Genomic DNA, 14,302 nt, shown 5'->3' with positions numbered 1-14,302 from the left:
AGAAAAAAGTTCGTGCCAGCAGCGTGCACCACGGGGAGCATTCTCCTTAGGTAGGTGAGGTAGTGAATGAAGTATTGCCGCCCTCATCACAATCAAATGAACTATTGAAGCCTTCTTTGCAGAGGATTCAGGTACAGGAGGTCTTCGGAGAGGGCGAGGGCAGGGGAAGCGCGAACCCGTTCGATCCGCTGCTCGCACGCCGATGTGGCTTTCTGTCAGGGGAGGCTGAACTTCTGGAGGTTGACTGCCCTGAGGCGAAAGGGGGGAAGGCGCAACGCCAGTGGACGAGCGTTTCGGGCTATCACAAGTCCGCAACACCATTGCGTTAGGGAGCTGTGAGGAAGAAAGACCCCGGCGGCCCCCGTTGTTCCACGCAGCTTCTCTGGGGGTTTCCCACAGACTAATTTTGAAGCTTCCGGAGGCCCTGGCTTTTCCAGCGAGTCGTTCGGTTTCGAGTCTAACAAGAATGCTGCGAGAACCAGTCGTCTGCGAGACTTCCCCCGACCCGGGCAGTCTCCACCGCCCCTCAGCACGAGTCGCGCCTGCATGCCGACCCACCGTTGCCCACTCGACCTACTCCGTAATTAATTACTCTTGCACAAGGATCGAATCCAGATGAACTATGGACTATGAACGCTTGTTGGAGATGGCGACATGGCACAGCGCAGCACAGGCTGCAGCGCCAGAGCATGCACGTCGATCGAACACGACGTAACCCCGTCGACTGACAATATATGCATGCACTGCCATCCTAACAATGCTGTGCAACGTGCTCGGTACTCCGGTCATCTGATGCGGGGGCCAGAATTCCCGTCAGGCACTCACTCGACACGGCGTCTGGCGGAAGCCAGCATTTGATCGGCATGAACCAGCGGTGCTTCCGTCCAAATCCTGAATATTAATTCTTAAACCCTTTGTGCGATCGTCATCAGGCAGCTGATTGATGCTTATCATTGCCCTCTTTCCGTGAGATCCGTGTCGACTGTCGAAATGGACCAAGAGATGGTTGGAATAAGAAGCAGCTATCGAATCGAGAAAACATATTTCATCTGCCAGTCATGATTCACAGGAGACGGCAACGACGGCCACCAACATAAATAATTCCACTGGATGTGCAAGGAAGCAAGCTGAAAAGAGAGCCAAAACACCTGTCATCAAAGCGGGAACTACGGCGGTTACTTGGACGTTAGGATTACTCGAATACGATTACAACTCGAGGATTACCCACGATGGAGTCCGGATGGAGGACAAGCTTTCTGGTAAGTAACTTCAGTCCTTGCTTGATGCATCCACCCGAATTGAGGAATCCCGCTGCACAGCGGTAAGGATCAGGTAGCACTCACAATACGACTACATTCAAACAGTTTTAGCTCGGCAAATATAGCAGCAGTCCGTAATAATATCTGCATTCGATAATACTACCGGGACTTGAATTCCCGGAGACGGGTCTCATCTTGGAAGGCTGCACACCTGTGACCAGATTAGTAGCGAGGGAACTACTTCCGCACGTACGAAGTACCTACAGAGTAATTACTCCATACAGTGCACGGGGTAACTCCCTACTCGAAAAGGTGAAATCTGGTTGAGATTCGATGATCAGAGCTTTCTGTACTCCATGGATTTCATATATCCGTCTGGCACTTCCACGGCAAAACGAAACGCACAACGGCGTTGCATGCATGGTCTAGTCTCCTAGTGCATACGTCAGGCAGCTACGGGGTAACGGAGCACATAGCACGGACTCCTATGGAGTACAAACAGCATACTGTCGAGAATTCCGGGCTTTGATAATGGATTGCTTCAATCCCATTGTGATCTGGGCGGAGAAGAGCTCTCTCCTCTGACCCAATCAGTATCTCGAAAGTACTCCGTACAGTACACTCCCATTCTGATTTTGCATGCAACAAAGTACCCACCACGGCTCTCTGGATCTCCAGAGAAGGAGTACTCAGTATCAAACAAAATGAATAAGAAACCTCAACAAGAACATGTGAGACTGCTAATACCTCGTAAAGAGAGGAAACCAGGGGAAATACCGAAATCGTGATTTGTCAGGAATTCACATCCAAAAAGAAAGCGGGTCTGATTGCCCGTCCCCCCTGTTTCAATAATTCTCCATTTGGTCTAGGGGACTCTCCAGAGGCTGGTTCTAAAGACAGTTTGACAGCTCGGCTAGGAGATTTTGACTTTTTGACTTGTGGAAACCAGACTATCAGGCTATTGCGATGAGTACGGAGTATGATGTGTGGGGGGCATCGTCCTGCTCCGAAGGTACGGAGTAATGCACAGAGTACCTAGTACTAATGGTTACCAAATATACGACGTAACTACCTCCTAATGGACATTCTCTTTTTCGTGACGTTCGTCTATAGACAATGTTTCCAATTCAAGCATTTTCCTCCATCTTCATTATTCCATTGTCCTTGGAGTCAACCACCTAGGCAGTGCTCCGTATGTACTCCGTACTCCGTATGGAGTAAACCATGCCATTAAATTACCTCGATGATCCTGAGACCAGACAGACACGGCAGAAACAGCGATCGTCGCTCTCCACCAACCTTAATGATATAATTATAACCTTTGACAAACCCCTGGTTGGGCTAGATAGATAATCCATGGATATTGGATGTCGATGACACGTCCCTGTTTTTTTTTGTGGAGAGTCGCGAGTCGCAACTCACGACTGTTAAACTAACTTTAGGTAGCCCCAGGCCCAGGCCTGGCCATTTACAGTAGTCTTGCCAGGTTGCCAGGTACTGCCCAGTGCCCACTATTACTCCGTAGGGAGGTTTGGTACCTGAGGCGACCGTTTCAGTCATGGATGATTTGATCCACTGGAGTCAAACAACAGTCCTCCTTACGGAGTATATGGAGTACGAACTATTATTATCATATTATGTGCATTGCTACTCCGTACTCCGTCATGAGCCGAACAGAATTCTGGAGACCAGGAATAGGGGAATTAGAATAAATAAAGTGCTGAGATTGGCGATCGACCGCCCCCTGTCTGCTGATCGTAGCCCTGATCTTGACGAGCGGCTCCGTAATTATTTTGATGGAGAGTGTTACCTCGTATACAGAGGAGTTCCGTACAGAGTACGGAGTACGGGGTAAGAGTACTCCATACTGCGCCCCCTGCACTGCTGTATGAGTGTAAAGACTCAATGGAGTAGAGATTATGATGAATCGATTGAGAACTTCATCCTCAAATCTCTTGCATAATTCCTTGCATTTGGATTTAATTTGGTCGATTACCTAGGTACCTTTGGCCAGCGTCTCCTGGGACTCTCCATGGTACAGAGTTGTAGGAGTAGATAGGGGCAGATAAGACAAAAAAGTCTACTCTGTATGGTCACATGACCAACTAAGATCATGTGACTCTTGCCAAAGAACTGTAAGAAGTGGCCAGGTCAGTGGACAGTTAAGCTCATCAGCTGGGTATTCACTGTTCACCTCCTTCAGACCATCCTGGAGGTGAAGTGAAGCTATAGAGAAGGTATCTCACCCACCTGAATCCTATTTTCCAAGATCACTGAGATGTAGCAGACATTCGGCGAGAATGCATTTCACATGACTTGAGTGGGTATTATTAGCCTGAGGGATCAACTTCTGCTTACCTGACCTCGTATTCCATGTGACTAATCAAGTCATACAAGTCATGTGAAAAGCATTCTTGCCAGCCAGGACATCCTCCTGGTCAAATATTGGAAAAGTGATTTTGGGTGTGTGAGATGGTATCCCAATAGCTTCGCTTCCTCACCTGAGAAGAACTGTGAATACCTATATAGGCTATGAGCACACCCATCTGCTGGCCTTGCCATGAAACATCATGGCTGGAGAAAAGTAAGTAAATAGAAGCTTAGGCAGCCATATTCTTATTTTGAATCAAGTGACTTTCATGAGCTATCATTTTCTGTGACCAGGCTAATGGCTGGGTGAGATGGCAAGATGATGATGATGATGGTGGTGGTGGTGATGTCCTTCCTGCCTCTCTCCCAAAAGTGAAAGTGAAGCTTTTGAGATACCATATTCCTACCCAAAATCAGTTTTCCGACTTCTGGCCAGGTGGAGGTCTGGTCGGCGAAAATCCAGGCATGAACTGACCTCAGCCTCAGGCATTCACTCTCCATGGATATCTTAGGTGTGAGGTGACCCAGGACCTGGTGACCTGGTACCCTGGTTCTCTGAGGTATTCACTATCTACAAGGATGTCTTGAGGCTATTCACAAGCTATCCTCACCTACCCAAATTCGCTTTTCCAAAATCCCTCAGGCATGGCAGATATCCGGCGAAAATCCAGGCATGAATTCTTCTCAGCCTCAGGGATGACATCAGGTAGGCTAGCAGATACCTGGATGCCTGGTGACTCTGACCTGATGGTCTGGTTCTCCAAGGCATTCACTGTCTGCCTCCCTGAGGATGTCGTGAGGCTATTCAGAAGGTATCTCAGTCACTCAAATTCAGTTTTCCAGAATCTCTCAGGTGTGGCAGCCAGCCGGGCGAAAATTGTGGTGTCAATTTATCTCAGCCTCAGGCATCATCTCAGGCGAGCAGATACTTGATGGCCTGGTTCCCTAGGTATTCACCCTCTCTGCCTTCCCAGGGATGAGATGAGGCTATTGAGATCCTATCTCAGTCACTGAAATTCAGTTTTCCGAAATCTCTGGGGTGTGGAGGCTGGCTGGAGAAAATTCAGGTGTGAATTTTACCTTACCCTTAGGCATCAACTTTTCTCACCCAGGTCAGCAGACAGGTGAGCTGAGCTGGTGGTGGCCTGGTTTCTTGGTATTCACTGTCTACCTCTTCTGTGTATGATCTGAGGCTATTGAGATGCTATCTCAGTCACCCAAATCCAGTTTTCCGAGATCCCACAGGCGTGGTGGACATCTGGCAAAAATTCAGGCATGAATCTGCCTCACCTTCAGCCTCAGGCATCATACTCTTCTACCTATATTCATCTTCCTGATGAGGTACACAGGTGAAGCTATTAAGATCCTATCTCAGTCACTCAAAATCGGTTTTCCGAGATTCTTCAGGCGTGGCAGCCAGCCGGTGAAAATCCAGGCAGGAATTTACTTCACCCTCAGGCATCATATTTACTCCTCATGAGGTGAGATGAGGCTATTGAGACTTCAAATTCCATTTTCCAAGATTCTCAGGCGTGGCAGAAGACCGGAGAGAATTCACCTGACCACAGGCTCCAGCTGGAGGCTCTGTCTTTATTCCCCAGCCGACCTAGGATTGTCATTGTTCTCAAGTGAGGCTATTCAGAAGCTCTCCCACTCACCCAAATTCACTTTTCCAAAATCTTCTAGGCGTGGCATGAAGCCGGAGAGAGTGAGACATGACCAGGAGGAGACCTTACATTGATACAGATAATAGAGTGAGGCTATTCAGAACTGCCTTCCCTTACCTTAAGTGACTTGTCCGATCTTTCTTGTGTGTAGCATGAAGCTGGAGAGAATTCACATGATCACCATGTCTCCTGTACAGACTTCCTGCCTATTCACTATCTCTGAATACAAAGTGAGGCTATTGAAAAGTTGTATCTCCCATACAAAGCCTCTTTCCGATATCTCTCAGGTGTAGTGTGAATCCGGCAAGAATGTCTTTCACCTGACCTGCTGACCTGGAGGAGGCATCTTTTTGTTCTCTCTCCCTTTGAGAGCCCTTCTAATAATGAGGCTAGACAACGCACTCGTGTCTCTATTTACAATGTGCCTCTCACGATACCATCCCCATTTTGAGCGTGGAGTGAAGCTTTTGAGATACCCCATCCCCCACCCAACACAACCTTTCTGACTTTCTCCAGGCGTGGGCTTAAGTTGGTGAGAAATTGACCTGGCCCAGCCACCACGCACCACCCATTTATCCACGACCAACCTACCTATCTAAGTGTAAGTACTGTATACACGCTCTTTACCTACCTAGACATGCAGCTCACCTCACCTGAGCTACAGTAGGTGTTCTGGCCTTTGTTGTCATTTACACATTATCTGTCTCAACTCTCTCTCTCTCTCACTCAAAAAAGCTGGCATATGTACAGAGTTTTTTCCTTCTGACGCAGTCAGTAGTATCTATCTTCTTTCGCTTTGTCCCTCAATACTCGATACTCAATACTATCAGAAGCCCAACCCACTGCTCCTCCTCAACTCTGCCCAGATAAATAAGCAACTTGGCCGTAAATTGGTTGCAGTCAAGTATGAGCAATGTCGCTTTCTTTGTTTTCTTTCTTGCGTTCGTTCTGTGTGTCCCTGAACCTCCAGCAAACCATGGAAACCTACCAGGTACCCAGGTACCCTAGCAACTAAGAAGAAACACCACCAACTCCAGGTGACTGTGGTCCTATCTGCTAAATGCGGATGCCCATCCATGGATTGCCCAGCATGTACCTAGCCAGTTGCACAGATAGGTAGGTACCTACCTAGGTAGGCAGGCACCTAGGCAGACAGGCAGCCATTGACAGTGAGTGAGTGAGTGAGTGAGTGAGTACCCTGTCGTGATGTCATTTGGACATGCATACTGTACAAGGATTCATACTTTACTGTATCCTCATCAGTTATGCAGATAGTAATAACTACATATACTTGGTCAAAGAGCTGAACAGGAGTACCAGTACATGCAGACAGCATATATTACTTGGATTGCCACGTTGTGTCTTTCTTATCTACCTGTCCCATTTAACTCCAGAGTTTGTCTGCTGGCAGACTGGGTTGGCCGTCGCTTCGAAAATCAATATGTCTCCATCGTTATGAATGTCTCTATCATTATGGTCGTTGCGACAATCACGCAATTCTGTCGGTGTCAAATGCGTTCTTTTTTTTTCTTTCTCTTGATATTCTTAATAGGATTATTGTCTTGGATTAGAAGTTAGAAGTTTGATCGTGGTCTTGCGCTGGAGGACTTGTTGGATGGAGCCTGTAATGCTGACAGATTCTAAGTACTATTTCCTTCTTTCCTATAGGGTGTTATGATGGGGGAAAGAAAAATCTAGGCAGGAAAGAACTTTTCTATTTCATTACTTTCTTTTGTAAGCTCGATGATGATGGTCTCATCTCATCTAGACTATCTACATGATAGATAGAAACTCGAGATTTCTCCACACGATTCAAGATGATGAATATGTCACTTGTAAAGCACACGCCGGCGTGTGGAATGTACTGTACCATGCCACGCATTCAGCGAACTACAGACAGTTTTCTTTTTGGACAGATGCAACCCAGTCAACACCTCAACAATAGCCGGCGCCTCCGATTTCATAAGGTGTAAGGTATGTAACCTTTTGGTTCCCTTGTTTGCTTTATCTTTTGCGATTCATGTCTCATCTCGTCATTCAGGACGCCTGCTTGTCCGAGTCTGGATTCGTAACTTCGTCGTAAGTGTAGACACCCCAATTTTCGAGAGCATATGCGATTCCACCAGCAAAGAAGCTGAGCTCATCCTTTCCAATAGTCACCTTTCCGTCGGCGAGCCTCTCGGACAGCAAGTGTTCGATCTTGTCCAGAAAGTCCGTCGTGTGACGTTCAAGAACCTGAGCAGAGGCATCCGATTGTTCCAGGGCAACTTTGGCCTCGCACAGACGGACAAGCTCATCGAACTCGTCCCGTAAGACAACATTGCGGAAGACGCCGATAACATGATTGAGAACTTCGTCAAGATATGCGCCGTGGAAGGTTTCGGATTCGAAGAAAGGACAGTGAATGCGGCCTTCCCTGATTTCTTGAGCACGCGCGCGAAGTAAGGATTTATACTTGTTGTCGGGAACGCCATGGATACCGTTCATGTAGGCGATGAAAAGCTGCTTGTCCAACTCAACCATATCGCGAGGATGTTCTTCGGGTCCGTTGGGGATGTTCCTTTCCCAGTCATCTTCAGTGAGACTGTCGGAAGTGTTGAAATTTTCATCACCGTTACTCCTACAGTCACTGCAGCCATCTACATCGGCGACCGGAAGCCGACCACGGACGCTAGCCATCATCATTTCGTGCCAGGTCATCTCGGGCTCATCCTGTTGGTCGTCGTCGAGTTCTGGAGCTTCGATGTAGGAGACGTCCGTATCAAACCGGACTGAGTTCTCAAATGCGATATGTGAATCGTCGAAGTCGACTTCGTCATCATCGTTATCATCGCCGTCAGCGCAAGAGTCATGCAAAGGTTCCCAATCTTCAGGGTCCAAAGCAGCCTCCGAAGAGAGCTCACAATCAAAGATGTCATCAACAGGAACATCCGTGTCCGATTCCGGATCTGCAGAGATGCTGAATTCCAGTTGTTCTGCGAATTCCGATTCCGAGTCGTCAGATTCATAGCCCGACTCGAAGTCTTCAATATCGTTCGCTTCAGCGTCCACATGCGACTTTTTGAGGATAGATTTTGGTGCTTGAGGAATCGGAATGCCGATTTCTGGTACTTGGGATGAGACATTGGTCACAGCAGTAATCGAAGTGACGACAGAAGCGTCGGAGACGTCATCTGAGGCATAGGAACTATCGCGATAAATAGAAGCGGTGAGGTTGGAGCGCGACAGGATGGGTGGGAGCGAATGCCAAGAGGCTTTTGTATCGTGAATGCCCTCCATTGTGATTATTTGAAGGGAGGGATTAGGTTCATGCAAATTTAGAGAAGCTTCAGCAGTTGCAGTATGATCTCGAGCGGGATAAAGCCTCTCGTCTTGAAACGAACGACTGCTATAGTTGCGGGGGAAGGTTTCGAGGGGAAAGATAGTCAGAGAGTACCTGATTCAGGCAACAGTGGACTGTACCCCAGATGATGGTGGTCACTAAAAATAGGTGGCTGGACTGAAATCACTTTTTCGTCCTGTTGAGATTTTTGGATCCGTGAGACTGGAGAGCTCCGGCCACGAATAACGCGCGTGGAGTCCATGGTGAAGTGCGAGCACAAGCATGGTAGCTCAAGGCAGAACAACCGGCATGCCGCCGGCCAGACGAGCGTTCAGAAACATAGCAGGGTGAGCAACCATGGATTCAAAGATTAGAGTAGAGTAGCAAGATCCTGGGCGTGGTCCACGGACACTGGCTATAGGACGCGTTTTGCTGGATAGACTTGTCCTGATCGAGTCGAGTTTTCCTTTGCAGCTCCCTTCATAAAAAAGTTCTCTCCCCCCTATATCTTTCACAGCGCTATGTACCTTTCTCAGAATTCTTTCCACAATCCACCACAGGATCAAGGGACGACTCGAGTTCGTGTTTGGCCTGGTAGGGCCACGACGCGTCAGGCTGGGTAGGCTGTAGCAGACAACGCTTTCACGTTTCTTGTGCCGTCAGAAGTACGGTCGGGGTTTATAAAATCTCAACAAGACTGCCCCTCCAAACTGATGACGATGCAAAGAGGGGTTTGCGTCGAATCTCGAGAGCTTGTTCCCCGCAGTCTGCCCAACCCTGTGGAGCACGGCTAGGCAGGGAAAGTGGCGTGAACTCAGCACGTCCGAACGAGCACGCAGAATGATGAAATATCTCTCCAGATAATGAGAGATGTTGCTAATGATGATTCAGACGACAGTTGAGATACTGGGCTTGGAGGAAAAAGAAGTGATACATTGTGAGACAAGCCAGGGTCAGCATTGCCATTATGACACCTCGCGTTCGGAAGGCATCGGCGTTTTCCCCGATCCGGCAAACGTCATTGCCGAACTAATGCCGGTGCGGCTCAATGAACAGCCTCATCACATTCACTTCTTCCGAGAGGCTAGTCTGTCATGATGAGAAACTCCATATTCTGTCCTCTGCGGATGACTATGTTCAATTGAGATGAGCTAACGTATTTGGAAAATGCAGCAATAATTTGCCCCGAATTCTGACAGAACCAGGTCCAGCCAAAGTCGAGGGAACATACTCAAAGAATCAGACACTCCGAGACTTCTATCTATTCGGGCCTTCCAAGGTTCCTGCACACGCCAGGGCCTTTGAATGGCGTTTCTCTTTGTGTTTCAGGTGTAGTATGCGGTGATTGTCGAGAACTGTTGGTGGCAGAGAAGACAGTGACGACTGGGATGAGCAGCCACCAGGTACCAATTCAATTGCACTGGATTTCTGGCTTCTGGGCTAGCAGCTTCCGGAAGCATGTCATTTTGTCTATTTGGTTTTTCTTTCAGGATGATTACGATGTGCTGTTCCAAGCGTGATGGGAATCCATCGGCAATAATTAACAGATGATCAGCATAGCAGGTTCAATCTTGGGACCACCCCTCCACTTCATGTTGAGACACTGTCTTGAAGCTGTTCTATAAGCTGATCCAGTGCATTGATGACGTATTAATGTCTTACCAGGATGGGAAGTGGAAACCGTGTCTTTGTCGGGTTCTAACCCTTCTTATCCCTGAATTTGACGACAGCGATGTCCATTCAGAAAGTCTCTGCGGATTACTTCCTCTCGTCTACTAATTTTACAACAAAGGATTTTTCCTATCTGAACGGTTCGGCTGGACTGGCATACTATTGGTATGATCATTGTATGGTCAACTCAGCAGGGCTGGCCTCCAGGTCACCCGCACAAGATGACTAGCTGACATCGAAAGCTACAGCTTATTGAAATTTTCAAATGGAATGATTCGGTTCCTCATTGAGCTCAGGGAGACAGGAAGAGCTTGGTCCTCTTCATGGAGCTAACCTACAGTAAAGGTCGAGCCAGGAGAGGTTGAATCGAAGACCAATCAATAGCAGGGTAGACTGCATCTTCCGACCAACGCTTCTCTTCTGGCGTGTTGGCACCGTTCATCTGCAACACTCGATTATCTAAGCATTGTTGGTGTGGGCGTTGCAGGTTCCTCCCAGCCACAGCATTCCAACTCCCACCATTCGACAACAATGATGAAGATCTCGGCCCATCTACCAAGCCAGAGAGAACGATCCGCTCAGCGAGATCTCCTCCCGAGGCAATTCTTGTGGAGATCCCGAAGTTCGTCATTTGCAAATGGCCGAACAAATGGATGCCCAGTGAGGAGCCTGCTTATGACGTTTACACTTTCGCTGCGGGCCGGCGGCTTACTGTGAGGTTTGACTCGATTCTCAGTATCGGGATGCCCTTGCTCAGTCTCGAACCTATAGTCTTTGTGCCCAGAATTTGCGTCTTGCGATTTCTTGGATCCAGGGCCTCCATCACCTGCTGACGATCTCTCGATTGGCTTTCTCTCTGACTTGCAGACCCGCAGCTCAGTCTTGCTGAGATGCTGTCTGGCTGCTTCTGGCTTAGTGGATCGCTACATTCTTCACTGTGGCTTGACGAACTGGCCTATCGAGTCTTATCAGCGACTGGAATGTCAGCCGTCCAGTGGGCGCTTGGGGAGGTCAGGAATCGCCTGGCGACTTGGCCGTAGCTTCAGTCAGAGCTATGCGCCGACTCTACGCCTCACACATTCCAGGATCTTTCTTTAGATCGCGCGGAATGTACCTCGAAAGTCGGAGGCTGGGCAACGACCGTCTGCACAATTCAAATAGGGCCCTGTGTCTGTTTGTTTGCTTTGCCTTCTTTGCATCTTTTCAACAATTGTCAAACAGAGCCCTAAGTTTGCTCCCTTTGACTTTGCTTGCGCGGTGTTTGTTGGCGGATATCCGGAAGATACCCCATACTCCACTCGTCGATCCGCCGGGCCTTGCTAGGACAACAGAGCGTTGCTCTGTCGCCTTCGCCAATCGCAATCGACGTCACCGAGTCCTTCGCATCGGCCCTCCAGTCCCTAGGTCCTTGTCCTCTTGGCTGCAAACGGAAGACAAAGCCCTATCAAGATGTTCGCTCCGACGTTCGACCACTCATTCAACGATCTATTTAACCAATACGTCAACATGGACCCTTGCTCCAGTGGTGACGGCAATAAAGACGTAGTCTCGTTCACTGGCGATCTGGACCAGCTGTTCCCTCTGGGGTCGCTGTCCAGTGACTGTGGCGACCCCTCGCCCATTGGTTCTTCTTCGCGGCATCTCGCTCAGTCACCATCGCAGCTGTGGTGCCTGCAGCAGGACGCCGTCTCCCCCACGCAGCCTCAGCGGTCAAGTGCATTTCATGACACGATCCAGCCGTCTGCCATCTCGGACTTCAGCCTGAATCCTGAAGACTCATTCTCCCCCGGTCTTAACCTACTTTCAACGTCGCCGTCCACTCCCCCGGTGACACCCAACCGGAAAGTTTCCTCCAAGAGCGCTATAATAACCCCAAAGTCCATTAGCCGCCGGGAGCCGAATGATCGCCGTGCATTGCTTCGCAAGCATAGCTTTTCACCCAGCTTGATGCGCTCCACGCATCTGCAGAAGACTAAGATGGCGTACCCGGAGGCCTGGATGCAACGGCTGCAGAACTTCAACAACCTGCGTGGTGCAGCAGCAGCAGCAGCTTCTGAAGATCGTCTTCCCTTGTCGCCTCCGCCATCCGACATTCTCGTCCAGCACGAGAATATGCGCCGCGACAGCGGTGTGCACATGAACCTCTCGACGGGCGGTTCGACGGGCAGCGAAGGCTTATTGAGAGATCCAGAGATGCCTTCGCAGTATAACTCACATATGTTTCATCAATCGTCTTCCGGAAACTCGCTTGCTAAGCAGCAGCAGCAAGGGTATTTAAATCAATCCACGTCGAGCCCCCCCTCTGCAGATGATCTTTTCCACTCGCCACATTCGTCAGAGTCGCAGCAGATACCCGCGTGGCATGCAGATGCACTTGGCGCGTCGGGCGTGTCATTTACCCCGGACATCAATGGACACGACAGCCAGTGGTGGTCTTCTCCCATGCCGACGCGCGTACCACATGCACCGAGTCAACATCCCTATCAGCCGATGGTGGTGTCGTCCCTTGCGGAGAAGACACCCATCCACACTGTTGCCCATCACAACGATTTGCTGCAGGGCGGTCTGATGATCCAGTTTGGCTCTCCCTTCGACTTGCCTTCTGCTCCAGAATCTTCCTTTTCTTCCGCGTCGGGCTTACATTCCACCAGCGCCCCGCACATTCCTGCTGCGCAACACCCGACAGCCTTCTCACCCGCGTCATCTTTCATGCCTACCACCAACGCGCAACAACAGCAACAACAACCACAACAACTCCACCAGCATCAGTCGCGGTCACCATCGATGTCGCCCACGGCAACCACCTCTCCCAAATCATCGGTGGCGCGCGGGATTAAGGCCAACAACCACCGCCGCACCCACAGCCGCAAACTGTCTGGGCAGTCGACGACTGCTCCCAAGCCAGCGACCAAACTTGGCGGCTCTCCTAAGAGTGCCAACAAGACCATGAACGTGTCCTTCGTGAATTTCACGCCGGAGGACAGCCATAAGATCCTGACCGGGGTGGCTCCCAGCGGGAGCTCCAAGACGAAAGCCAGACGGGAGCAGGAGGCCCGCGAGAAGCGCCGGAAACTCAGCGAGGCTGCTTTGATGGCAGTGCGGAAAGCCGGTGGCGACGTGGAAGCCTTGGAGGCTGTTCTCTGCTAGCTAGCCGACTAACAAACAAGCAAGCGCATTCGATTGTTGATTTTGGGTCTGTATTCGGAATAATACCTACACGGTTCTGAGTGTTTCTTTCCTTTTCAAGGCGTTTGTCTAACTGACCAAACATATCGCGATGGAGTTCAATCGTGCGGGACTGGTTGCTGGTTTTTGTATTTGTATGGGTACTTGTACTTGTATCTGTATTTGTATAGAAATATAGGCATCTGTGTGTAGTCTACTGCCATTTTTTGTGTCTGTCTGCCTGCCTGCCTGCCTTACAGGATATAGGATATTATTACTGGTAATTATCAACCGAATGCGAATGTTGATTAATCAATTAATCTCATCATTTGATTCGTGTCTCTCCCTCTCTCTATCAATTCTCTCTCTTAGCTCGTATATATATCAAGGGAAATATTAAAAAAAAACAACATGGGTTCACCATCCATCTCACGCTATTTTTTCTATTTCCTGATTTATGACTCCAATCAGATGCTTACTTTGACTGGTTGCTTATACTTATAGATCTCTTAGGTAGATAGATAGGTATATATATAGATGACAGTCCCATCCATTCACATGCAAAGATGGCTGTATAATTATCGTACAACTAGGTAAGCCCCACATACCATCCATCCATGGATTATTTATTTTCTACTCCGTTCAGCATTCCATTCAGATGTATGTACATAAATAATTGTTAGCCAGTGTAAACAATAATAACAATAATGTAAACAAAACATTTTAACCATGTACGTAATTCACATACATAACCCGTGGAACGGGACGGGGGATGGTGGAACGTGAGTTTTAATTTAGATCAGATTGGAGATATTATCATATCTCAAGTAGGTATTATCGAATTTCAA

General features: G+C 48.8%; 3 protein-coding genes across 3 annotated transcripts; 2 read left to right on the top strand and 1 right to left on the bottom strand.

Annotated features, from left to right (window-relative positions):
* Positions 1 to 3,791: 3,791 nt before the first annotated feature.
* VTN77DRAFT_3914 (uncharacterized protein) lies at positions 3,792 to 4,103 on the top strand (the record flags this gene model as incomplete). Its single annotated transcript, XM_069419915.1, has 2 exons — positions 3,792 to 3,843; positions 3,949 to 4,103. 2 exons carry the CDS (start codon positions 3,792 to 3,794, stop codon positions 4,101 to 4,103), a joined length of 207 nt encoding a protein of 68 aa, XP_069278032.1.
* Positions 4,104 to 7,333: 3,230 nt separating this feature from the next.
* VTN77DRAFT_3913 (uncharacterized protein) lies at positions 7,334 to 8,575 on the bottom strand (the record flags this gene model as incomplete). The annotated part of the gene is made up of 1 exon (XM_069419914.1): positions 7,334 to 8,575. The coding sequence occupies one exon, from the start codon at positions 8,573 to 8,575 to the stop codon at positions 7,334 to 7,336; it is 1,242 nt and encodes a 413-aa protein (XP_069278031.1).
* Positions 8,576 to 11,738: 3,163 nt separating this feature from the next.
* On the top strand, positions 11,739 to 13,436 carry VTN77DRAFT_3912 (uncharacterized protein; the record flags this gene model as incomplete). Its single annotated transcript, XM_069419913.1, has 1 exon — positions 11,739 to 13,436. The coding sequence occupies one exon, from the start codon at positions 11,739 to 11,741 to the stop codon at positions 13,434 to 13,436; it is 1,698 nt and encodes a 565-aa protein (XP_069278030.1).
* Positions 13,437 to 14,302: the final 866 nt, after the last annotated feature.

The sequence above is a fragment of the Rasamsonia byssochlamydoides genome, assembly GCF_041956645.1.
Source record: "Rasamsonia byssochlamydoides strain NRRL 3658 unplaced genomic scaffold VTN77scaffold_28, whole genome shotgun sequence".
NCBI classification, from domain to species: Eukaryota; Fungi; Ascomycota; class Eurotiomycetes; order Eurotiales; family Trichocomaceae; genus Rasamsonia; species Rasamsonia byssochlamydoides.
The sequence above is the reverse complement of the archived record's forward strand: the minus strand, read 5'-3'. Positions and strand labels throughout refer to the sequence as shown.